This window comes from Plecotus auritus (assembly GCF_963455305.1).
Source record: "Plecotus auritus genome assembly, chromosome: X".
NCBI classification, from domain to species: Eukaryota; Metazoa; Chordata; class Mammalia; order Chiroptera; family Vespertilionidae; genus Plecotus; species Plecotus auritus.
In genome coordinates, this window is record NC_137784.1 from 29,242,317 (window position 1) to 29,270,156 (window position 27,840).

General features: G+C 40.1%; 1 protein-coding gene across 1 annotated transcript in view; it reads left to right on the forward strand.

The window, feature by feature from the left end:
- Nucleotides 1-27,840, forward strand: part of CFAP47 (cilia and flagella associated protein 47) — a gene marked incomplete at both ends in the record, with an annotated part of 517,322 nt that overhangs the window by 293,554 nt on the left and 195,928 nt on the right. The window contains 3 exons of the mRNA XM_080652339.1: nucleotides 6,554-6,640; nucleotides 24,543-24,595; nucleotides 26,568-26,719. Of these exons, the coding sequence (XP_080508465.1) occupies nucleotides 6,554-6,640; nucleotides 24,543-24,595; nucleotides 26,568-26,719 (292 nt within the window). The remainder of the gene's footprint in view (nucleotides 1-6,553; nucleotides 6,641-24,542; nucleotides 24,596-26,567; nucleotides 26,720-27,840) is intronic.

Sequence of the window (27,840 nt, forward strand, 5' to 3'; positions counted from 1 at the left end):
GCCAGCAGTCCTGGATTCTGAGAGGGATGTCCCAGATTAGAGAGGGTGCAGGCTGGGCTGACAGACATCCTCCCGCCCCCATGCGTGAATTTCATGCACCAGGCCTCTGTACCAGTCCTCTAATATGTATATACTAGAGGCCTGATGCATGAAATTCATGCAGGAATAGGCCTTCCTTCCCCCAGCTGCCCACACCGGCTTCCCTCTGGCACCTGGGACCCGGGCTTCCCTCGCAGCCCCAGCTTTGTCTGGAAGGTTGTCCGGAAGGACATGTGGTCTAATTAGCATATTATGCTTTTATATATATATATATACACATATATATTAATATATATTTATTTATTTATTTTATTGCTTTCAGAGTGGAAGGGAGAGGGAGAGTAATAGAAAAATCAATGATGAGAGAGTATCAGTGATTGTCTGCCTCCTGCACATCCCCTACTGAGGATCGAGCCCGCAACCTGGGCCTGTGCCCTTGATTGGAATCGTACTTGGGACCCCTTAGTCTGCAGGACAACACTCTATCCACTGAGCCAAATCAGACAGGGCTGTATGTCTTCTTTGAAGAAAAATATATTCAAGTTATTTTCCAATTTTTAAGTGAATTTTTTGTTTTCTTTTGTTTTTTAAATTATGGAATTATAGGAGTTTCTTGTGTAATTTAGATATTAACTGCTTAAGAAAGGAAGGTTTTAAAACATTTTGTCCCATCCTATAGGTTGCCTTTTCAACTCTGTTGATTGTTTCCTTTGTTGGGAAGAAGCTTTTAATCTGATGTAGTCCTACTTGTCTATTTTTGCTTTTGTTGCCTGTGGTTTTGGTGTTATACCCAAGAAGGTATTCTTAAGACCAGTGTCACTCTGACTGGTTTGGCTCAGTGCATAGAGTGTTGGCCTGCGGACTGAAGGGTCCCAGGTTCAATTCTGGTCAAGGGCATGTACCTTGGTTATGGGCACATCTCCAGTAGGGGGTGTGCAGGAGGGAGCTGATCGATGTTTCTCTCTCATTGATGTTTCCCTCTATCCCTCTCCTTTCACCTCTGTAAAAAAAAAAAAAAAAAAAAAAAGACCAGTGTCAAGAAGCTTTTTCCATTTGCTTTCTTTTAGGAGATTTATATCTTCATGTATTAAATTTAAGTCTGATTCATTTTGAATTGATTTTTGTGTGTGGTGTAATACAGAGTGTAATTTCATCCTTTTGCATGTGGTTAACCTGTTTTCCATCATTCACTGAAGGAACTATCCTTTTCCATTATATATTCTTGGTACCCTTGTGGAAGATCACTTGACAGTTTATTTCTGGTCTCTCTATTGTCCATTGAGCAATGTGGCTATCTTTATACTAATGTCATACTGTTTTAATTACTGTAGCTTTGTAATGTATTTTGAAATCAGGACATATCATGCCTTCATCTTTGTTCTTCTTAATAAAGATAGCTATTTTGGGTCTTTTATGGTTCCATATGGATTTTAGGAATGTATTTTATGTTTGTGTGAAGCATGTCATTGGGATTTTGGTAGAGTAAAGAATGTAAATTTTTGTGTTGATTTTGTATTCTGAAGCTTTACTGGATTTGTTTATTAGTTATAATAGGGTTTTTTTTTAAGGTGAGTATTTAGAGTTTTCTATAACTAAGTTCATGTCATTAGTAAATAGAAATAATTTTGCTTTTTTTCTTTCCAATTTTGATGCCTTTTATTTTTCTTGCATAGTTGCTCTGACTAGAAATTTCTGTACCATAGAGCATTATACAAAAGTGTTGAGAGTAAGTATCTTTGTTTTGATCTTCCAGGAAAAATTTTCAGTTTTCATCATTGAGTATAATGTTAACTGTACTTGCCACATATGGCTTTTATTATATTGAAGTACATTTCATCTATACCTAATTTGTTGAGATTTTTTTATCATGAAAGAATGTTGAATTTTGTTCAATGCTTCTTCTGCATCTATGGAGATGATTATATGATTTTTTGTTGTTAATCCTCATCTTCACTCGAGGATATTTTTTTCCATTGATTTCCAGGTGAAATGGAAGTAGGGTAGGGAGAGAGACAGAGAGAAACATCAATGCAAGAGAGACATGAGGTTCATGCCCTTGCCTGGATTCGAATCCACAACCCTTCAGTCTACAGGCCGACACTCTAATTACTGAGGCAAACCAGCCATGGCCAATTACATGATTTCGCTCTTCCAAGCTATTCATGTGGTGTATCAAATTTATTGATTTCTGTATGTTGAATCATTCTTGCATCCCAGGGATAAAACTCAATTCACATTGGTGTATGATTCTTTCAATACACTGCTGAATTTGGTTTTCTTATGTTTTGTTGAGGATTTTTTTGCATCAGTACTCATCTGAGATATTGGTCTGTAATTTTCTTGTAGTATCTTTTTCTGGCTTTGCTCTCAGGGTAATGCTGATCTTTAAAATGAGTTTGAATGTGTTTACCGCTAAAAAATGTGTCTCTTCCTTTACAGTTACTTTTTAAAAATTTCTATATTTGGTATTCATGTAGGCATTCTAGCTTTCTTATAGTTGTATGCTTGATATACATTTTTTATTTTTTTGCTCTGTTTGTATCTTTGAATTTAAAGTGTGTCTCTTATAAAGAGCATATAGTTGGATCTTGTCTAGCTTAATTATTTTTAAACTAAAGGCCCGGTGCATGAAATTCATGCCCGGTTATGGTCCTTAGGCCTGGCCTGTGATCAGGGCCATCTTCCCCAGCTGCCCACCGATGGCCCCACCCCCCACCTCCACCCACCCCTGGTTCCCCATTCGCCATGAGGTAATCGGAACCTGCAGTCTGGGGGAAGGACCAAGAGGTCGGCTGTTCCCACCTGCTCACGGGCCCAGCCCCTGCCACAGGTTGCCCTCTGTGTGGGGTAACTGGCAGGGCAGGGGCCTTGGCCTCGCACCACCCACGTCCCCCACCACCCACCCTCGGTTCCCCATTTGCCATCAAGAGATCAGAGCCTGCTGGCTGGGGAAAGGAACCAAGAGGTGGTCAGTGCACCTCATAGTGACTGGTTGAGTTGTTGTTCTGGTCGTTCCACTGTTATGGTCAATTTGCATATTACCCTCTTATTATATAGGATATGGTCTTATGATCATTGCCTTTTGATTAAGTTGTTTAATGCATTGACATTTATGTTATTATCGACAGTGTTGGAGTTACATCTGCCAGTTTCCACTTGTTTTTCTATACATTTCATGTCTATTTTTTGTTCATCTATGCTACCACAACTGCTTTATTTTATATTAAGTGAATATTTACTAATGCAGCATTTTAAATTTAATGACTTATGAAATGCATTTTTGGAGTTTTGTTTAAAATTAAAGATTAAAGGAAGTGATACATCTTCTACCAGGAAGCATACACTGTATATTTTTTGGAATGCTAGCAGCTGTTGATGCCCAATGAGTACATCCATGATTTATTGGGGTTGCAAAATGGTGATATTCCATTTCTATCATTTATGAAATATGTTTGTTGGAATATTTTTTAAAGAGGACTTCCCATCATTTATTTGTTTATCCAATGGTGAAGTTCCTATAAGAAAAGTAAGATAAATGTTTCATTCTTTTCCTTTTGTTTTATCATTTGACCCTGTTCATCCATTTCTCCCACCCATGCACCCCCCACCTCTGAGAACCACCAATCTGCTCTCTGTATCTTTGAGCTGGATTTTTGTTTTGTTTAGATTTCATACATAAGAGAGTTCATATAGTATTTGTCTTTCTGTGTCTGACTTATTTCATTTAGTATAATGCCTTCAAATCCCATCCATGTTGTCACAAATGGCAAGATTTCATCTTTGTGGGTTTGTTTTTTTTACCCATATCCTCACCCCACTCCCCTTCGGCAACCATTAGAATGTTCTTTATATTTTTGAATCTGTTTTTGTTTTGTTTTGCTTATTCATTTGTTTTGTGTAGTTTTTTTTGTGATTTTTTTTTTTAGATTCCACATATAGGTGAATTAATAAGGTCTTTAGATTTCTCTGTCTTACGTATTTTACTTAGCATAATACCCTCTAGGTACATCCTTTTCTTTGTGGAGTAATATTCCATTGTGTATATATACCACCATTTATTCATCTGTTCATCTATCTACAGACACCTAGGTTGTTTCCATATTTGGGCCATTCTATATTATAAAGACATAATATGCTTATTAGATCAAACAGCCGAACGACCTTCCAGATGACCTTCTGGACAAAGCCAGGGCTATGAGGGCCAGCCAAGGCTGTGAGGGGCTGCAAGGGCAGGCTGAGGAAGCCGGGGCTGCGAGGGCCCAGCCCCTTGCACAAATTTCGTGCATCGAGCCTCTAGTTGTAAACAATGCTGCAATGAACATAAGGGTACAAATATCTTTTGGAATTAGTGTTTTTGTTTTCTCTGGGTAAATACCCTAAACTGGTAGTGCTAGGTAGTATGAGAGCTCTATTTTTAAAATGTTGAGGAGCCTTCAAACTGCTTTTTATAATAGCTGCACCATTTTACAATTCCACCAACAATGAGCAAGGTTTCCCTTTTTTCCACATCCTCATCAGCACTTGTTATTCCATGATATTTTGATAATAGCCATTCTAATAGCTGTGAGGTGTTATCTCATTGTAGTTTTGATTTACATTTCCCCGATGATTACTGGTGTACCTGTTGGCCATCTGTATGTTTTCTTTGAAAAAAAGTTTTTTTCAGATGTGTGTGTGTGTGTGTGTGTGTGTGTGTGTGTTGCTATTGAGTTGTTTGAGTTATTTTTATATTTTTGACATTAGTCCCTTATTAGATATAGAATTACAAATCTTTTCTCCCATTCTGTAAGATGATTTTTCATTTTGTTGTGCAGAAGTCTTTTAGTTTGATGTAGTCCCAGTTGTTTATTTTTGCTTTTGGTGTCATATTAAAAAAAATATTTTCCAGAACTACGTCAAGGAGCTTAACATCTATGTTTTCTTCTTAAAATGTTTTGGTTTCAGGTCTTACATTCAAGTATTTTATCCATTTTTAGTTAATTTTTATGTATGGTGTAAGTTGGTGGTCAAGTTTTATTATTTTGCATGTGACTGTCCAGTTTCCCCACAACATTTATTTTGAAGACACCTTTCCCAATTGTATATTCTTGTCTTCTTTGTCTTACATTATTGACCATATATGCGTGAATTTATTTCTGAGCCCTCTATTCTGTTCCATTGATTTATATGTCTGCTTTTATGCCCATACCATACTGTTTTAGTTACTATAGTTTGAAATCAGGGAGTATAATGGTTCCAGCTCTGTTCACCCACCCTCTATTTCAAACTGCTTTTTTTTTCTTTCTCTTTTTAAATTTCCATTTGGTAATTCTATGGTGGTCAATTTAATGGTGTACTGTATATGTTTGAGACTTTGCTGTGTTTTCTTTATTATTTTTTTCTCTCTCTCCTTTAGATTATATAATCTCTATCAACTTTCAAGTTTGTTATTTTTTTCCTGCCATTTCAAATCTACTGTTGAGCCTCTCTAGTGATTTTTTTCATATGTTTTATTGTAGTTTCCATCTCCAGAATTTCCCTTTTGTTCTTTTATTAATTTTGGTCTTTCTGTTTTATGTTCTCTATTTGATGTTTTTCTGTTCTTTAGAATTAATCATTTTATTCTACTTATTTTCAAGTGCACTGGTTCTTTTACCACCTCAAACCTGCTTTTAAGGCCCTCTAGTGATTTTTTATTTCAGATAATTTACTTTTTAAGTGTGGAATTTACAATTGGTTATATTGTATAATCTCTCTTTATTGATATTTTTTATTTGGTTAGACATCATTGTCTCTCACAGGTGGTGTTGAAGATCTTTGACATATTTGGGGGATCTAACAAGCTACTGCAACCCTGCATATGGGCATCTGGTTCCCCAGATATTTCTTTTATGTTTTGGCTGGCTCATATCTGTTCCAACTGGTATAGCAGCCTTAGGTACAAGTGCAACTGACTGTTTTCAACAAACATTCAGGTGATATGTGTTTACCTTTGAGTTGGGTCAAATAAAGATAGCACTGAGTCAACTGAATTTTTCTAGGGAGCTTCAAGACCGGTTAAAACAGTAGCCATACTCAGAAATGGGACTTTTTTGAAGATCTCCAATGTCAGTCTGTCCCCTCATGTGCCTACTCCCAAAAGAAACATTTCTATTTTTTGGAAATAAGATTAGAATTTATTAAATGTATACAACTCTAACAATGCATGAAGGCCAATGTGTGATTTCCTCTTTGTGTCTGGAATATAATTTGGGTACTCATTTATGTTCAAAATTTCCTTGCTATGAGAATTTAGTGATGCCTTTCATTATAAAATAATATTATTTTTTACATACTTCCATTCCAGATTTTTCCACTCTTTCTTATATATGTGTTTTAAGTTGTAGAATGAGAACTCATGGACTTTTTAAACTACAATTTATTCTGATTCTAATTATATTGTATGAATGATAAAAAATTTTAAAAGAATATTTTGTGGCTATCTGAATTTTGTTATAGTAGAATCCAGAATAATTCCTTTGTTTCTTTATTTTAGTGCCATTTTGGTGGAATCCTCAACATTTATCTGCTTTACATCCCAATTAAATGCATCTGGACAATCTATTCACTTCAAAACCCAGGGGTAAATATATACACATTTTATGCTAATAATTATTTGAGGAAAGATTCTGAGAAATTTAAGTAAACTTGTTATGTAATTCCATAACATTTTTCATTTATTTTAAATATTTAATTTATGTTTAATTTTATTTATATATATATAATTTATACTTTTCTAATTCTCTTATGTGGTACAGGTTTATGTGCATGAAAATAGAATAAATATGCACATGACTAAATACAGTGGATTCTCATTAATCATGTTAATTATGCTCTATAAAATTCCTGCAAACATTCAGTTAGTGAATACTGAACCATTATATATCACCACATACATTATAATCATAAATCATAAAAAGAACCCTTTTTGATAGATTCTACTTTCTTTACACAAAGAAAATGAGGTTCAGAAGTTTTAAATAACTTGTCTCCGGCTGTGCCAGTAACAGGTGCCAAGGCAGGGTGTCAAATTCTGTCCACCTGGCCCCAGAGCTGGAGCTTCTTGCACCTCTGTACTGCCCTCTATGGTCTCCATCCTCTGGTCATCTGTGTATGAAAACTGACACAAAAAGGCCCAGTGTCACCTTGTTTGACCTCAGCTGGGAACTTGTGACCAGTGACTGGAACATTTTGCCACTCTGCACATGTCCACAAACTGCTATTAAAGCACGTTGAATATTGATTTTGTGGTTACAAATCAATTTTAGCAAGGAGGTGAGTTTGCAAATAATGGAATTCATGGATAATGAGGATTGACTGTATTTAAGTTTATTCCACCTATGATATTGTTTTATGAGGTTTGTATTTAGTTTAGAATGAAATATTAACTTCTGAATAGAGAAGCAGATTTTTTTTAAGTTAGATTGCTTATATTTCTCATCTGTTAAACTACATTGACCCTTCAATATCCAGATTTGAACTGTGTGGGTTCACTTATATTGTTAAGTGTATTTTTAAAAATAAATATTGTTAAGTGTGTTTTCTCTTCCTTATGATTTTCTTAATTACATTTTCTTTTTTCTAGCTTACTTTATTGTAAGAACACAGTATATAATATATAACACAAAATATATGTTAATCAATTGTTTATGTTATTGGGAAGGCTTTTACTCAGAATTCTATTAGTAGTTAAGTTTTCGTAGGAGTCAAAAGTTACATATGGATTTTCAACTGGCGGGGGGGGGGGCACTGGCATTGGCACCCTAACTACCATGTTGTTCAAGATCAACTATTTACACTAATAAAAGAGTAAGATGCAAATTGACCATACCTTCACAATGCCCACTAGCCAATCAGGAGTGAGTATGCAAATTTACCCAACAAAGATGGAAGGTTAATTTGCATACGCAGGCGCCTAGCGGCTGGGGGTCGCAGTTGTTCTCTACCACCCCAGCTGCTCCGGGCCTCTGGGCAGTGTGGGAAGGCGGAAAGGCGGCTCCGGCCGGAGCGAAGGCGGTGCCGGAAGCGAGGGGAAGGAAGGCCCATTCTGCACAAATCTTCATGCATCAGGCCTGACTCTAGTATAGAATAACTATTTAAAATATAGTAGAATAAAAACAATGTTGCCAATATTAATAAAAGTCAGACGGAAAGAAAATGATGCAGATGTCTATTAATGAAATGCATTCACCTTTGTCTCTGTGTAATGCTTGAGGGCATCACTGTCATTCTTTTAGATGCATTAACATCCTGAGAGGCAAGGATTTGGCTATGTTGATACCATAGGAATTCCCAATGTCAAAGTTATCAGAAACCATGAAAGACAATGTACAGATCTTGCTTAGATGAAAGTGAATATAGATTAGTTTTAAAAGTGAATTGTACGTAAGCCAATAATTTTAGATTATAAGAATTGAATTTATTATAAAACATTTCATTTTTATTGGTTTTTCTTTGAGAAAATTGTTAAAGGAAATTTCATTTTTGTTTTACTGCATTTGCTTTATTGAATGCTGATTTCATGCTTAACTAAGGCATTCAGAGTCATACTTCACATTTGTTGTGAACAATAAAATATGAATTAATCCATTAAACTATAAGATAACATATTTATAGATATCATAAGAATAGAATATTGTAGGCATTTTATGTTAATTTCTTTGTAGTATGAAATGCTAGTATTGCTAAAAATATAACTTCAGTAAACATTTCTTCTAGATTTTAATCTTTTCAGTCTCTTGTTTCTTGATTAAGAAGCTGCTTTGTGATCATAGATTTTTGCCAGAATTGCATTGAAATAATTTCTTCACATTAATTGCAAGTAAAATTATAGTATTACATATTAAACTATAGCCAGGTCTCAAAGCATTGCTATAAGTATCTTTGAGCACAAGTAACTCAAAGTTGGATCAGCTCAATAAACAGCAAAATTGAGTAAAACATTTTGTTATGCTTCTCAAATAAAAAACAAAGTGTGATGAACAAGTATGGAAGGATTTATCATTTAATTTTGGAAGGAAATTTTGGAAATGCTCCTTCAAAATAATTGCCATTTTAGGATGAAGTACAGCTTAAGAAATATGTCTACTATAGTCTCAAATATTACTGATCATTCTTTCTCATATAGTGTCTTCCATTTATATTTGTAAAACTGTGCTTTCTTAGTTCTTCTGACAAGCATTTCTGTGAGAAAAGAAACAAAGATGCAATGACTCTGAGTGTTGTGTCAGGGAGAACATAATCCAACATGGAGTTTTCAGGCTTCTGCAGATTGACTCTCAAAGAATAACAGAGAGCCATTGGTTTAAAGAATTGAGGGCTTACTTTGCACCTCTGTGAAGACTATCTCCCACATTAAAGGCAAAGTTGGGACTTATAAAGGCAAAAGCCACACTATTTATCAAGGAGAAGGTCTGGTACTTTAGTTATTCCAGCATTGGCATGGGCTGAATGCTCAGCCCCAAGTTTATATGTTGTGTTCAGATAGAAGGATCTCAAGTTCAACAAAAGCCTGTTGTATTGTTCTGATAATTCTTTTTTTATATACTTTCTTTTTTATTGAATAAATCTTTATTGTTCAGATTATTACAGTTGTTCCTCTTTTTTCCCCCATAGCTCCCCTCCACCCGGTTCCCACCCCACCCCATGCCCTTACCCCAACCCCACTGTCCTTGTCCATAGGTGTAAGATCTTTGTCCAATCTCTTCCTGCACCCCCACACCTGCTTCCTCCCGAGAATTGTCAGTCCACTCCCTTTCTATGCCCCTGATGCTATTATATTCACCAGTTTATTCTGTTCATCAGATTTTTTATTCACTTGATTTTTAGATTCACTTGTTGATAGATATGTATTTGTTGTCACTTTGTTGTTCATAATTTTTATCTTTACCTTTTCCTTCCTCTTGTTAGAGAATACCCTTCAGCATTTTGTATAATACTGGGTTGGGGGTGAATTTCTTTAGCCTTTTCTTATCTGTGAAGCTCTTTATCTGACCTTCAATTCTGAATGATAACTTTGTTGGGTAGAGTAATCTTGGTTGTAGGTTCTTGCTATTCATCACTTTGTATATTTCTTGCCACTCCCGTCTGGCCTGCATAGTTTCTGTTGAGAAATCAGCTGACAGTCATATGGGTACTCCCTTGTAGGTAACTAACTGTTTTTCTCTTGCTGCTTCTAAGATTCTCTCTTTGTCTTTTGCCCTTGGCATTTTAATTATGATATGTCTTGGTATGGTCCTCTTTAGATTCCTCTTGTTTGGGGTTCTCTGTGCTTCCTGGACTTGTAAGTCTATTGCTTTCACCAAGTAGGGGAAATTTTCTGTCATTATTTCTTCAAATAGGTTTTCAATATCTTGCTCTCTCTCTTCTTCTGGCAACCCCATAATTCGGATGTTGGTATGCTTGAAGTCGTACCAGAGGCTCCTTACACTATCTTCATATTTTTTTTAATTCTTTTTCCTTTTTGCTTTTCCGGTTGGGTGTTTTTTGCTTCTTCATATTTCAAATCTTTGACTTGATTCTTGGGATCCTCTAGAATGTTGTTGGATCTCTGTATATTATTATTTATTTCAGTCAGTGTATGCTTAATTTCTGATTGGTCCTTTTTCATATCCTTGAGGGTCTCACTAAATTTCTCAGAGGTTTCTAGAAGATTCTTGAGTAACCTTATAACCATGGTTTTGAACTCTATATACAGTTTTTTGCTTTCATCCATTTCTTTCATTTGTGCCATGTTTCTTTGTCTCTGCGTTTTGGCTGCTTCCCTGTGTTTGTTTCTATGTACTGGTTAGCTGCTAAGTCTCCTTAAGTTGATGGAGTGGCCTTGTGTGGTTGGTGTCCTATAGGGCCCAGTGGCTCAGCCTCCCCAGTCACCAGAGATGGATGCTCCTAGTGCACCCCTTTGTGGGCTGTTTGCACAGTCATGTTGTAGTTAACCCTTGATTGCTGTTGGTATCACTGGGAGGAATTGACTTCCAAGCCAGTTGGCTGTGATGACCAGCTGTGTCTACACTGGAAGATCTTTTGCGCAGGAGACACCGTTATGGGGCAAGACTTGCTTCAATATGGCTTTTGTGCTCACTGAGTCTTCCCCTTGAGTGTGTCTCTTATGGATGTGAAGATTTGTAATCCAATATGGTGTCACTCTGACCACAGGGTACACTCGCTCTTGGATTTCCAAGGAGGTGCAAGGTTAGCCACTCTCTGGGGCCACCCAGCAGGAGCTACAGAGACATCTGCAGATTCCTCCTCTTTGTATGGGGTTTGGAAGTGCCCAGACGAGGCCCAGGTGTGAAGCAAGGCTGCTTCTGCTGCCAGGTAGTGGGCCTTCTTTTGGAATCTCTGGGGTTCTCTGACCCAGCTGCAGTTTGTTTTAGGCTAAAGGACAGGCCATTCATATGCAAAATCCGATGCACACAGCTTGGGTGGGGTTGTAAATTGGGTAGGGCGGCATCTCTGGGAATCACCAGGGTGGAGCAAACAGCAATGGCTGCCCTTAACTGGAGAAGTCCCTGGTTCTCTGCATCCCGCGCCCCCATGCAGGAACAATGATCGCTTGCGAGCACCTCTAAGAGTAAGCCACCCTTGCATTCCTGTGCCGATGCCAGACAGTCCAGTTTCTCCCCGTATGTGTCTGGGTCTCCCAGAATCTTGCCCGGAACTGGAGTTCAGAGCAAGCGGGAGCTTGTATCTCCCTCCCGGTTTAAAGAGCAGCACATCTAGGACCCAGCACTTTCTGTGCCTCCGCACCTCTTACCAGTCTCAATGCGCTTTCTTCACCTCTCTAGTTGTGGAACTTCCACTCAGCCAGCTTTCCCGGGTTTCTGGGTGGTAGTTGTTCTGCCGTTTAGTTGTGGTTTTGATGTGGTTGTGAGAGGCAGCAAGTATAGGTGATTACCTATCCGCCATCTTGGTTTCTCTCTGTTCTGATAATTCTGATGAGATTTATTAGAAGCAGTTTATGTAACTTCTTCTTCTGGGGTCCTGACTACTTGCTATATAACACCTCCAGGCTCCAGTTCATGGAGCAGGCATATCTTTATTCACTTTCTCAAGGATCAGCTAAAATATCCAGAATTCCAACAATCAAATCCACTTTGCAGGCAGCCAAAAAGAGCAAGCATAAGGATAAGAGTCTGGCCCTGACCAGTTTGGCTCAGTGGATAGAGCGTCGGCCTGCGGACTGAAGGGTCCCAGGTTCGATTCCAATCAAGGGCATGTACTTTGGTTGCGGACACATCCCCAGTAGGGGGTGTGCAGGAGGCAGCTGATTGATGTTTCTCTCTCATTGATGTTTCTAACTCTCTATCCCTCTCCCTCTCTGTAAAAAAACAATAAAATATATTAAAAAAAAAAAAAAAGGATAAGAGTGTGCCCTTTCTCTGTTAGGGAAGCTTCCCAGAAATATCACACAGTACTTGTCCTTGTAGGTCATTGGCCACATCGTATAAAGTGAATGATCCTAGCTAGAAGGAAGACTGAGAAACTTCCCTTCTCTACATTCACATCAAAATAAAGTGAGGGTTTTTTCAAGTGAGGAAAGGGCCAATGTTTATTGGGATTGGCAACTAACAATTTCCACCATGAGGAGACAGAGAAGAGACTCACTTTAGCTCTAGATAGCACAAAGTTATCTGATATTTTATCAATCTGGCTTAATTGTCATAATGAGGTCTTTTGATCTTTAAATGTCTTAATAAAATAATACTTAATAATCTTATACATCCTGTTTTTCTTAAAGCTTTCCCTAATGTTTGTCTTGTACAGATTTGTAGGCAGATAAAATTTAATAACATGCATTTTAAACTATGACCAGACAGGAAGTGTGGTGTACTATCTCTGTGATTAACTTTCGTATGTAACTGACCATATAATAAGCATTGCATTGTCTCAATAACACTCTGGTCTGCTCTCCAGGTTTACTTAGAAAGGGAACATAATGAGACAAGAAAAGGTTTTTAAAAATCTCCTTAAACTATCTGTATTTTTAGAGCTTTTTATAGATATCCTTATATTCCTTTTTTATGCACATTATAATATTACGCTTCTATAGTGATGATAATCCGATGGCATGAGTATATATATATATCTTTTCCAAGTGGTAGCATAAAGACCCAGTGAACAATTATTCTTTTTCCTTTCCCTGCCATAATTATTAGAGAAGCGCTTATAGGATATCTGAGTGCACCCTCACCACCTAGGATGGACATGTAATATGACCAATAAATGAACTATTGTGCTAATCCACTGAGATATGGGATTGTTATTGCAACATGATCTAGCTTATACTAATACTCCTCCTCAGAGTCACTTCAGTCAGTATCTCCCCAAATAATAAATGTTGTCTTATCAAATGAGCAGCAAAGTGCTGATACTATCTTTCAGGCAGTATAAAAACAATAGACTCACCTATCCTATCTAATAAAAGAGTAATATGCAAATTAACCATCACTCTGCTACACCCACAAGACATGCCCACCAGCCAATCAGGAGTGAGTATGCAAATTAACCCAACCAAGATGGCTGCAGCCATGGAATGAGCAGGAGGTTTGGGTTTCCCTGGCAATGGAGGAAGCCAAGCTTTCCGCACACACTGGCAGGCCTAGGCCTCCACTCAAGACTACAAAGTTTCAGTTATAGAAGATACATAAATCCCAACAGAAATGGCTGCGGCCGCAGAGCAAGCAGGAGGCTTGGCTCTGCTCAAGGCTACAAAGTTTCAATTATAGAAGATAAATAAATCCCAGATACCAGCGCCTCCACTTGGGTCGCCGGGGGCGTGGCCAGCTTGCAAACCACCACAGGCCCCTCGCCCAGGCCGCCCCATGCCCCAAGGGAACACCCTCCCTGATCCAGGACACCCTTCAGGGCAACCAGCTGGCCCCCACCCGTGCACCAGGCCTCTATTCTATCTAATGAAAGAGTATTATGCAAATTGACCATCACTCCAACACACAAGATAGCTGCCACCTGATGGCCAGCAGGGGAGGGCAGTTGGGAGGGACCAGGCCTGCAAGGGAGGGCAGTTGTGGGTGATCAGGCCAGCAGGGGAGGGCAGTTGGGAGGGACTAGGCCTGTAATGGAGGGCAGTTGGGGGTGATCAAGCCTGCAGGGGAGGGCAGTTAGGGGTGACCAGGCTGGCAGAGGAGGGAAGTTGGGGGCGATCGGGCCTGCAGGGAAGGGCGATTGGGGGGACCCAGGCCTGCAGGGGAGAGGTTAGGGGGCAAACAGGCTGACAGGGGAGCAGTTAGGCATCAATCAGGCTGGCAGGGGAGTGGTTAGGGGGCAATCAGGCAGGCAGGCAGGCAAGCAGTTGGGAGCCAGAAGTCCTGGATTGTGAGAGGGATGTCCTACTGGATCAGTCCTAAACGGGCAGTCGGACATCCCTCCAGGAGTCCCAGATTGGAGTGGGTGCAGGCTGGGCTGAGGGACCCCCCCCCCCCCGTGCATGAATTTCGTGCACCGGGCCTCTAGTTAAAATATAAAAATGACTCTATAAACTGCTCTTATTAAGCAACGGATATGTATAAAACAACACCTTTAAAACTAAATTGAGATCAACTGAGGTCCAGCTGAGGAGACTCACATGAAGGAAAGACAGAAAACACCTGGAGACTAATAGGAAGTTGTGAGGTCATGAGAGGGGCTGTCCTAGCTCCCAGGGGTGGCTGGCTGAGAGTGAGGAAGGAGCTCTGGGCCATGGGAGGGTCTGTTCCCTCAGAAAATTGATCCCCAGAACCCATGCTGGGCTCCACACCCTGGAGCACCAAAGCCAATACCCTTGGCCCAAGTAACATCTAACATTGAAAGGCAGCAGGGCTACTGGCTGCATCAGAGTCAGGAGCCTGAAGACTTGAGCTGGTTGGAGAGAAAGCCACAGTTTTAAACCTATAACATAGGAGTTTTCATTTGCAGCTACTCACCCGAGGCTTTGGTGCAGGGAGGGATGCCTGGAATTGAGGTGCCTATGGAGAGGCTAGGGTGGGAAACATTGTGCGGAGATGTGGAAAAGCAGCAGTTGGGAGTCCTGCATTTGGTCCTGTGCCCCCAAACTGAAATGGCCATTTTTCCTGAGAGGAGCTAATCACTCCCTGTAACCAGAGCTCAGGAAAAAGAAACCCCTCTATAAGTGATACAGCCTGCCCCACCCTCAGGAGCCCTGCCTGACACACCTTGCATTTTGAGCTTTTAAAAGAAAGGGAAACAAAAGCAGAGGCCAATTTTATGGGTTTGAACAGTCTCATGGAGCTTCAATGACTGGATTTGGGGAGATGCCATCCACCCCACTATCCCTGGAACCTGACTGGACTGCACACAAGGAACTCTGGGACACTCTCAGAGGAGTAGCTCTGGGACAGAGAAGCACACCCACCATATTCCCTGGAAGCTAAACAGCACCTCCCCCACCTAAAGCCCTTTCAGAAACAGACTTGAGTGATTAAGATTGACAGCTGGCTAACAGAGGGACCCTGAGAGTATAATGCTAAGCAAAATAAACCAGTTAGAGAAAAACAAATGTCACATGATCTCACTCATATGTGGAATCTAGTGAACAATATAAACTGATGAACAGAATAGATCCAGAGACCTAGAAGCATGAAGCAGACTATGGAATTTCATAGGGAAGGCAGGGGTGGGTAGGTGGTTGGGAAGAGATCAACCAAAGGACTTATATGCATACTAGGGACCCAGTGCAGGAATTCGTGTACCTTGAAAGGAATGGTGGGCCGCGAGGCTGCAGTGGGCACAGGGGTGGATCTCGGTCCATCCTCGGCACCCCCGCCTGGCCCCTCCCACTGTGGCCCCCGGTCTCCTGTTGCTGGCAGCCCTGCTCCCTGCCACCACTGCTCCCACGCATTGATGGCACCGGCCCCAGTTGCACTCACTGATGGCGTTGTGCGATTGGGGCCGGTGCCAGCAGTGGGTGTGAGTGGGACCGGGGCTGGCATCGGCAGCCAGTGCGATCGCCTGGCAGGACTGTGGCGTGCGGAGCAAAGAATTTTCAGTAACCACCAGAGGCTCGCCCCGATGACAGCAACGGGTTCCCCGCCTTGTTCTGGTGCCCCTGCTCACTGGCTCCACCATCCTGCTGCAGCCAATGCCCACCATGTTCTGCACTCTGCTGCCTGCTGCCAATGCCTGCCATGTTCCGCACACACACCCTGATGGGCAGCGCACATCATAGTGACCGGTTATTTGGTTGTTTTGCCTTTCGGTCTATTTGCATATTAGGGTTTTATATATATAGACTAGAGGCCCGGTGCACGAAATTCGTGCATGAGGGGGTTGTCCCTCAGCCCAGCCTGCACCCTCTCCAATCTGGGACCCCTCGAAGGATGTCCAAGGGCAGTCGGACATCCCTCTCACAATCCAGGACTGCTGGCTCCCAAATGCTCGCCTGCCTGCCTTCCTGATTGCCCTAACCACCTCTGCCTGCCAGCCTGATCACTCCCTAACCACTCCCCTGCCAGCCTGATTGATACCTAACTGCTCCCCTGCCAGCCTGTTTGCCCCTAACTGCCCTCCCCTGCAGGCTTGGTCCCCCCCAACTGCTCTCCACTGCAGGCCTAGGTCTCCCCCAACTGCCCTCCCCTGCAGGCATGGTCACCCCTAACTGTCCTCCCCTGCAGGCCTGGTCACCCCTAACTGCCCTCCCCTGCAGGCCTGGTCACCTCCAACTTCCCTCCTCTGCTGGCTTGGTCACCCCTAACTGCCCTCCCCTGCAGGCTTGATCACCCCCAACTGCCCTCCCTTGCAGGCCTGGTTCCTCCCAACTGCCTTCCCCTGCTGGCCTGATCACCCCCAACTGCCCTCCCTTGCAGGCCTGGTCCCTCCTAACTGCCCTCCCCTGCTGGCCTGATCACCCACAACTGCCCTCCCTTGCAGGCCTGGTCCCTCCCAACTGCCTTCCCCTGCTGGCCATCTTGTGTCCACATGGGGGCAGGATCTTTGACCACATGGGGGCAGCCATGTTGTGTGTTGGAGTGATGTTCAATCTGCATATTACTCTTTTATTAGATAGGATAGAGGCCTGGTGCATGGGTGGGGGCCAGCTGGTTTGCCCTGAAGGGTGTCCCGGATCAGGGTGGGGTTCCCTTGGGGTGTGGAGTGGCCTGGGTGAGGGGCCTGTGGTGGTTTGCAGGCTGGCCACGCCCCCTGGTGACCCAAGCAGAGGCCCTGGTATCTGGGGTTTATTTATCTTCTACAATTGAAACTTTGTAGCCTGGTTTGGATCCAAGCCTTTTGCTTGCTCCGTGACGGCAGTCATTTCTGTTGGGATTTATGTATCTTCTATCATTGAAACTTTGTAGCCTTAAACGGAGGCCTGGGCCGGCCAGGGTGTGCGGAAAGCTTGGCTTCCTCCATCGCCAGGGGCAACCCTAGCCTCCTGCTCTTTCCAGCTCCATGGCTGCCGCCATTTCTGTTTGGATTTATGTATCTTCTATAATTGAAACTTTGTAGCCTTGAGTGGAGGCCAAGGCCGGCAAGGGCAGGCGGAAAACTTGGCTTCCTCCATTGCCGGGGAAACCCAAGCCTCCCTCCTGCTCTATGTGGCTGTAGCCATCTTGGTTGGGTTTATTTGCATATTCACTCCTGATTGGCTTGTGGGCATGGCTTGTGGGTGTAGCAGAGTGATGGTTAATTTGCATACTACTCTTTTATTAGATAGGATAAGTATAACCCATGGACACAGACAATAGTGTGGTAAAGGCCTGGGGCTGGGGGTGGGGTGGGGTTAATGGGGAAAATAAGAGGACATATGTAATACTTTAAATAATAAAGATTTTTTTAAAGTTCTCAATCAAAAGACAGAGAAAAAGGAGATTGAAAGCTGGCTAGCAGACAAAGGTGGGCAGAGGTGGAGCCTGGGGAGCTAGAGGAAGGTTTTTGACACAAACCTGCTTTAGAGGGCATATTGGCCCCTCCTGCTTATATCCAAGCCCTGTGGAGACAGACACAAACAGTGGATCGGTGGATCACTTGAAGCTTCAAGCAGGTTGCTGAAAGCCAAAGGAGGAGAGTTTCTGACAGTGGTTAGCACCTAAGTACCTCACAGGAAGATCAAAATTGGCAGCCTGAACAGTTGGCCACAGTCATCAGAAGAGTAGGACTCAAAGGGAACTTCCATGGGGCACTAAACTCTGCTGAGACAAATACCACTTCCCTTTTTTTCTTTTTTTAAAATTTTCTTTTTTTGCCTCCTTTATTTTAAAACATATTCCTTCTTCTGTTCCCCCATTTCTTTATTCTTCAGCTCTTCACCTACATTTTCCTCCACCACTTTTTTGGTATTTTTTGAATGTTTTTTTTTTCTCCTTATAATTTTTCTTTTATTTTATCACTAGAGGCCCTGTGCATGAATTTGTGCACAGGTGGGGTCCCTCAGCCTGGCCGGCTATTGGGGCTGATCAGGGCCATCTTGCCCAGTCCTGATTGGGGCCAATGGGGGCCGGCCAGCGGGGAGGGACCATGGGAGGGCTTCAGTGTGTGTCCGGCCCTCTCACCCAGTCCTGATCGGCCGGACCCCACCAGCAAGCTAACCTACTGGTTGGAAAATCTTCCCCCTGATGATCAGTTTGCGTCACAGTGACTGGTCGAGTGGTTGACTGAATGGTCGAACAATCAGTCAGACACTTAGCATATTATGCTTTTATTATATAGGAGTATTGCTCTCTTTTCTCTTTCCTAATTCTCTCTCCTCTGGTGGTTGCTTTTGTTGTTGCTGTAGAGGTCTTTTGTATGTTTTTGTTTTGTTTATTTTGTTTTGCATTTTGTTGTATTGTATTTTATTCTCTTCTGTCACTACCATCACAATAGCTCACACAACATAGTCAGCCAACCTGAAAGGAGATTCCATCAATGAATGGGACAATAACATTCAAGGCACAACTACAGCAGGAGAACCAAAATAACTCAAGCAAGGAGCTTTCCTAGAGCACCCAGCTCAGGGGATCTAACAGACTCCACCACTGGGTCCCACAAAACACCTACTACAAAAGACCACCCCATAAAGTCAACGAGGCATAGCAGTTTGATCTAATACATAGAAACAAATACAAAGGGACAGCAAAAATGGTGAGACAAAGAAACAACTCCCAAATGAAAGAAAAGGAGGAATCATCAGAAAAGGAATTGAATGAAATGGAGGCAAGCAATTTGTCAGATAAAGAATTCAAAGCAATGGTAATAAAGTTGCTTAAACAATTCAGTAAGAAGTAAAAACAACTTAATTAGAATTATCAGAGCTACACCTACATGAAAAGAGCTGTTGAAACAATAAATGATATCAGTTTTAAGTGAGGAATGACAGAGCTGAAATAAAGAAGACCCTGGCAGAATTCAACAGTAGACTAGAAGAAGCTGAGGACCAAATCAGCGAATTAGAAGATAAGGTAGAGAAAAACACCCATTTAGAGCAGCAAATGGAAAATAAAAGTTTTTAAAGGAGACAGAGATTTTAAGGGAGCTTTGGGACAACATGAAATATAACAACATTTGCATTATATGGGTAACAGAAGGTAAAGAATCTAAGAAAGGAATAGAGAAACCTCTTTGAATAAATAATGGCAGATAAAATAAACCGGTCAGAGAAAGATAAATAACACATGATCTCACTCATACATGGACTCTAATGAACAAAATAAACTGATGAACAAAATAGATCAAGAGATTTAGGCCCTAGCTGGTTTGGCTCAGTGGATAGAGTGTCCACCTGTGGACTAAAGGGTCCTGGGTTTTATTCTGGTCAAGGGCGCATTCCTGGTTTGCAATCTCGACCCCTAGTGGGGGATGTGCAGGAGGCAGCCGATCAATGACTCATTCACATCATTGATATTTCTGTCTCTCTCTCTCTATCCCTTCCTCTCTGAAATCAATAAAAAAATGTATTTTAAAAGAGAGAGAGAGAAACATGGAAGAGACTGATGAATTTCAGAGGGAATGAGGGGGTGCAGGGGAGAGATTTATTGGGGAACTTAAATGCATATATGCATAGCCCATGGACACAGACAATAGAGTGGTGAAAGCCTGAGAGGTTTGGGTACAGGTTGGAGGGGGATCAATGGAAAAACAAACAACAAAGGGGACATCTGTAAGATTTTTTAAAAAAGAAGAGAAAAAATAGAAATAATGGCAGAAAATATCACTCACCTGGTGAAGGAAAAAGTCACTCAAGTTCAGGAAATTCAGAGAGTCCCAGCCAAGATGAACCCCAAAAGAGCTAGGCACATAATAATTAAAATGGCAAACATTAAAGACAAAAAAGAATCTTAAAGACTGCAAGAGAGAGACAGGAAGTTACTACAAGGGAGCTCCCATTAGACTGTCAGCTGATTTTTCAATATAAACACCAGGCCAGAAGGGAGTGGCATGAAGTATACAAAGTATTGGAAAGCAAGGGTCTGAATCCAAGACTGTTCTATTTTTCTATATTTCTCTACTCAGATTTTCCTCACATAGGGTAGCAGAATGGATAAGAAAACATTACCCATATATATGCTGTCTACAAGAAACACACCTCAGAACAAAAGACTCACACAGAATGAAAGTGAAGGAGTGGAAAAAAAATGTTCCCAGCAAATGTAAATAAAAAAATCTTGGGTAGCAATACTCATATCTGACAAAATAGATTTCAAAGTGAAGGCCATAACAAGAGACAATGAAGGCCACTTTATAATACTAAAGGGATTGATACAACAAGAGGATATAACTCTGGTAAACATACATGCACCCAATAAAGAGGATTGACAGCAATACAATCTTAGCAGGGACTTTAACATACCACTGACATCCCTGGATAGATCTTCCAGGCAAAAAAAAGTTAACAAGAAAACAGTGACTCTAAATGACACACTGGATCAGATAGATTTAATTGACATTTATAGAACATTTCACCCCAAAGCTACAGAATATACATTCTTCTCAAGTGCACATGGTCATACACAAAGATAGACCACATGTTAGGGCACAAAACAAGTCTCTACAAGTTCAAGAAGATTGAAATCATATCAAGCATCTTCTCAAATCACAATGGCAATTAAGATAAATTAATAAAATAAAATCACTAACTTATGAAGTGAACAAAACCAAATGGATGATAAAACTTTATATTCCTCACACATTTTACTGAGGGAAGATAATCCATCAGGATAAGCAAGAGAAGTTAAGACATTTTCATTCTAATTAAATTCAAAAGATTATCAGAAAGGATTAGGACAGGGAAGTGGTTTTAGCCACACTTTAAAATTGCATGAGTGATCAGCAGTGCTCAGATATGAGCACTTTGTAAATAATTTCTTACAGTAATATGACTTGCTATTTTTTTCCAACAATATTGAATTATTTATCTTTCAATCAGTTCTTACCAAGCAGCATTACAAGCACTGTTCTCAGTACTGGAAAAATATAGCAAAAAATAAATCCCAGTTCTGGTCTTCAAGGAGCCAACTATCAAGTAGAGACAGGGGGGAAAATCTACACAAATGAAGGCAATTGTTTGGAGAGGAATGCATTCAGTAGTATATGTAATTTAAAAAGTGCTCTGTGAGTTAATTGGCAAGGAAAGCAGTATCTAAATATTATAGGCATATTCCCAGGAGAGAAGGCATTTAAAGAGAATAATGAGACATGAAACACTTTTTAAAGAACTTCTGGACACATGAATGATAGAATGAACCTAAAAATCAATCCTTTTATATTTTTCCCCATGATGCATAAAAACGTGACTTGGACTAGATAATTTGCTATTTGGTTTTCAGGGGTGGGCAAACTTTTTGACTCGAGGACCACAATGGGTTCTTAAACTGGACCGGAGGGCCGGAACAAAAGCATGGATGGAGTGTTTGTGTGAACTAATATAAATTCAAAGTAAAGGAGCGGAGGGGAGAGCAAGAGAACCAGATAGAACAGCTGGATCCGGCCCATGGGCCGTAGTTTGCCCAAGGCTGGTTTAGACACAGCCCTGAAGGCTGACCCAGGTGTAGCTTCATGAAGGCTTATAATAAAGATCTTAATTCCCTACTGGGAAAGGATTCAATAAGAAGTTATTCTTAGGGCTGATATATTCATGCCCTGAATAGAATCAATTTGATGCCATGTTGATCATTTTACTTGAAAAAAGAGCTGCATGCCACTACTGCAGAGGAAAAGGAATATCATTCCTTCATACCTCTTAAGTAGGTTCCACTCCCTGACTTTGGCCCACTCTTCAATTACTAGAACATATTCCACTGCTTAACCTACAGTATTGTATAATTTTAGCTCCGTTTGATTTATTTCTTCCTTAATACCAAGAGTTTAAACATGCTCTTTCTGCCATGGCTTCAACAATAATACTAGTAGATGAGCATCTAGGAAATGGATAGCGTGAACCAAGGTGCAGGGAATAACAAAAAAGTGAGTTGTTTTCTTTTCTGTCTTTGGAACATCCAAGATACTGGTTTTGTAAATAAGCTGAGTTCATCACTGAATTTCTAAATACAATGACATTGATTAGGTAGAATAGAATGTTCCTGAGCCAGGTTATTTTATTAAATTGTTTTCTGATGTCTCTGAGTTAATCATGATAGTTGTTAGCTTCATGAGTAAGTCAATAAAATTCTTAGATTTGCATTCTTTTATATCCATCTTTACCATAAAGATTACAGCTAACTCAATTTTGGAGAGTTTGAGAATCTCCTTTGAGGATGGGGTACCTCTTTGATTTATTCAAAAGGCACTTTCATTAGCTATTCTCCAACTAAATAGGTAAAGGAAAGAAAGAGATGAAGACCAAATTGCTCTGCTTTTCTATTCACTGTGAAAAAACATGACTGAAAGGTTAAACATTGTAAGTATTAAACAAAATAAGGGCTGGAAATTATCTGAAGATTTTAATCAGGCATTCTACCCAGAGCTCGATTATCAAGTACATGGCAATGGAGCTCTACATTGAGAAATAAGCATTTTTTGATGTTTTTTTCCCACTCTTTGTATAGTCTTCTTTATAATTGCTGCAATATTCATATATCATATCTATGATTGCCTTAAAGTGTCTATCAAATATTCAAATAACATAAAATATTAAATGTTCTCTACTTAAAAAAAAAGATATTACTTAAACTGCTACTCAGAATGCCTGTGAAGTAATAGCAAAGCACAGAGTAATTATAAGATGTGGTAAATAACATTATTAAGAATGTGGTGCAGCCTGGCTGCCATTGCTCAGTGGTTGAGGGTCGACCTATGAACCAGGAGGTCACGGTTCGATTCCCAGTCAAGCACATGCCCAGGTTGCGGGCTCAATCCCCAGTGTGGGGCATGCAAGAGGCAGCTGATCAATTATTCTCCCTCATCATTGATGTTTCTATCTCTCTCTCCCTCTCCCTTCCTCTCTGAAATACATAAAACATAATTTTTAAAAAGTATGTGGTGCAATGAAAAAGCATTTGAGAAATGGTATGGATATGGTTAGAAGAACTTTACTTAGAAATAGTCAATATATTTTTACAGTATCAAATTTAGGCAAAAGCAGATGATAACATGAGAAATAATGTTTGTTTTGTATTCTCAGAAAAAAATTCAGGCAAAGAATATCTGAGAATCCAGATACTAATTAACAGCTAATTGAGCGAATTAATCATGAATACTAGCAGAAGAGCAATTTGGGGGAAATTGATGGGTTCTGGAAGAATGGAACATTTCAAGGGAGGCAGTTGCCTCAGGCTGTGATCTGCTAATTAATTTTCAGAAATTCAAGCAGAGATTAAACAGCTGTCCACGTCTACTTCTACTTTTATTGGGAAAGAAGCAAATGTTGAAGCGATAAGCTGAGGGAAGAGAATTTTTCAAGACATCAAGTTCTAGAACCACTTTTGGAGAGAGTACCTATATAATTAGGAGTTGAAATCACCTACTTTTGAGTCTCAGGATTTGGATTATTATTATTATCATCATCAAATATTTACTTCTCTACAGTGTTTAAAATTAAAAAGGAATTGTTTTGTATCAAATTTTAAAAAATAGTCGTGATTATTAGTTTCCTTTTGGCATTTTTCTTATTTTTAAAATTTCTAAAACAATATACACTGAGTGGCCAGATTATTATGATCTCTGAACACATAATAATCTGGCCACTCAGTATATATTTATTAAAGGCCCGGTGCATGAATTTGTGCATGGGTGGGATCTGGCCAGCCTGGCCAGCGGGAGGAGACATTAGCGGTTGGCCGGCCTGCCTGCTGGTCGAACTCCTGGTCGAGGGGACAATTTGCATGTTAGCCTTTTATTATATAGGATATACACTGAGTGGCCAGATTATTATGCTCTCTGAACGCATAATAATCTGGCCACTCAGTGTAAATGTTAAAATAATACATGAAAGAAATCTGTGGTCTTTGCACATCATATCGTATGTAGCCATAGTTTTAGGGATCTGTAAGATTAAATTAAGACAGATAATTGTTTTTGGTATGTGTTATTGATGGTGTTTTTCTATTCACTTATGACAGTGATTCTGAGAATAGCAGTGAACAGGATACTGCCCCAAAAACCTTAAAAACCTGTGAGTACCTCAAATTAAAATCCTTATTGGTTTTCATGTATTATTTTTATTTTATGTACAGAACATACTATGAATTGAAACTATAGACAGAATGGCAAGCCCTGAGGATTGAAGGCTGAATGGGAACCTGAAGTGTTGGTATTCAGCCTTTTTATGACCCTTTGGTGAACTCTGCCCAAATCTTTTCCTTTCACTGCTGGGTTTCCTCACCCTTACAATGAATGTATTTAGATAAATGACCTTTATGTTTCCTTGTGCTGGGCCAGCTCAGCCAAGGATTGGGTGAGCCTGAGTGGGGGCAGCGAAGAATTGAAGAAAAGACAGACAAAGAGAATAAGCTGAGTCTAGGTGGATCTCATGTGCCTGGCTAAGGCCACAGAGAGAGATCCAGATGGAAAGCTGAGCCTTTATTTTATAGGCAAAAGCAGATGATAACATGAGGAATAATGTTTGTTTAGAGGTAAACAAGGCAGTGGTCACCATAGTTACAATGTACTTGGGAGTTTCACTTGTTTTTGCACCACTTGCTGCACCTCCCACAGCCCATTAGCTATCCAGATAAGATCTAGGGAGTGTTATAATGTCAAGCTTAATTATGCTAAGAGGGCTGTGCTCTATAAGCTGAGACTTGTTTGTGGCTTTGCCAACAGGTCAGTCCAAGGCTTAACCCTATAGCCGCTCTCTACATCTCCTTTGGCTAATTCTGAGCTGCTTAAGTCTATTTAGGTGACAGGTATCACCATGTTTAAAATTACTATAAGGTGAACACTGATTACTTTGTTTTATGAAATAACTATAGATTTAGAAAATTTGGATATAATGACAGATAGGAAAATGGATTTAGGAATGTTCTGGTTATCAATACCTACAGATAAACCACTCCAAATGTAGTGGCATTAAACAATGAAAATGTAATATGGATAGTATTTCTCACATTTCTTTTTTTTTAATATATTTTATTGATTTTTCACAAAGAGGAAGGGAGAGGGATAGAGAGTTAGAAACATCGATGAGAGAGAAACATCGATCAGCTGCCTCCTGCACACCCCCTAGTGGGGATGTGCCCGCAACCAAGGTACATGCCCTTGACTGGAATTGAACCTGGGACCCTTCAGTCCACAGGCTGACACTCTATCCACTGAGCCAAACTGGTTAGGGCTATTTCTCACATTTCTGAGGTGACTGGCCTGGCCTCAGCTAACGTGACTCTTGCAATTGTGGTCAGATCGAGGCTGGGGCTTGAGTCATTCCAAAGACTTCCTCACTTACATGTCTGGTGACTAATGCCTTTCTTCTGGTACCTCAGGTGGGGCTATTGGCCTGGACACTTATATTTGGCCTCTCCATGTGTCCTAGGCTTCCTCACAGGATAACAACTTGATTCTAAAAGCAAGAGAACCAAGAAAGAGAGATAATTAAGAAGAAGGTGTATTACATTTTCTGATCTGATGTCCAGAGTCACACTGCTTGACTTTTGCTACATTCTAGCATACTGTTCATTGGGACCAAATCACTAAGACTGGCCTACCATATCACCACATTCAAGGAAATGTGGAAGAATGTGTGGACATGTTTTAAAACCAACAGTTCAAGTTTTCTACTACTTCCTGCAATGTGAACCATTACATAGTCCTCCAAAATTGTAAAGATTCTTTGATGATCACTTTGATGATTATAATTGTATATGAAGCTAATTTTAAATACTAGTGAAGTTCCCTCTGTAAAGAAATTATTTATTAAACATCTTTAATACCGCATCATAATTATACATTTTATATTAAATCAAGCTTGTGCTAGGGCCACCGGTACTTTTATTAACAAATATATGTATTATCTTCTAAATTTGTGTGCTAATGCTTTGAACATTTTTGTGATTCATCCGAAAACTTTAATCATTAATAGAAACAGCTGCTTTATTTGAATGACACTTACACAATGATATGTAAACAAACACTGCTTCATGTTTTGGCAGCAATTAGGTCCAGTTTCATCAGAGAGTTCTTCTGCCCATCACCGACTGTTCACCTGGGAGCAGGACCAAAAGGGACTTCAAGCCTGGAGCTCTCCTTTGTTCCCTTTGACATACAGATACGCTACTGCATCATTATCCTTAGTAACAAAATGGTGAGGACAAAACTGTGGTGTACACTTGCATCTTGGCCTGACACTCTGATGGAATAATTAGTACCGGGGACTTGATGGCAGCTGAAGACTTTAGAAACGTAGATAACTATCTTAATCCTCTAGTAGCTAAACAAAGAGCTTACCCTCAAGAATATGCAGAGTTACATTAGTGGTGGGTACATTCTATAATGGCTGCCTAAGGAAGTTCCATGGAAGCAGAGTGAAAGCATGCCTAACCTTGCTGTGGCCCTATGTGTATTGATCTATTGTTGCATAACAAATTTCCAAACACGGAAAGGGTTAAAACAACACAAATGTATTATGTCATAATTTTAATGGATCAGAGGTCCAGAAATGACCTAGAAGGGTCCTCTGCTTAAGGCCTATCAAGTTTTCAATAAGGGATTGGCCAGTGCTGGGTTCTCCACAGAGGTTCATTTGAGAAAGGAGCTGCTTCCAGTTTCTCTCAAGTTGTTGGCAGAATTCAATTCCTAGTGGATCAGGGATCCCATATGTCTTGCTTCTTTAAAGCTAGCAAAGGAGAAGGACCAAGAGAGGGAAAGGAAGGAGAGAGGGAGGGAGGTTGAGATTGATTATCTCTAGAGGAAAGTTCTATGTCATTATTCCTTTTCACAAAGACACTACCATGTGTTAACCTGAGGAAAAAACTTATAACCCCCAGGATATAGTCCCATATGAATAAATTATATATCAGTTATATACTATTTTGAATGTATATATAATGAAATAATGGCAATTAGAAAAAGGTATTATATTTACCTGGTGTCTATAGGATTATTTACATCTGAAAAATAATATGGCCTGTGAAATATGTAAAGTATAGTCTAGTTTTACACTTAAAATTACCATTTTGGAAGAAACTGCTGTTTTATACTGATGCTAAGTCTTGTTTTTTATTCACTTCAAAGGAGTTCAGGATATAACTGAATTCCTCTGCATTAAAGTTTGTGAAAAATAGTAGTTTGCTCAAATGCTTCACAATTCCTTTTTCATATAAATTCGTAATATACCCCTATAAAAATGCTAGGGTTAATTCTTAATAGCATAGTAAGGATATTGATTTTATTTTTTAAATTAGACTATTGGAATATTAGTATTTG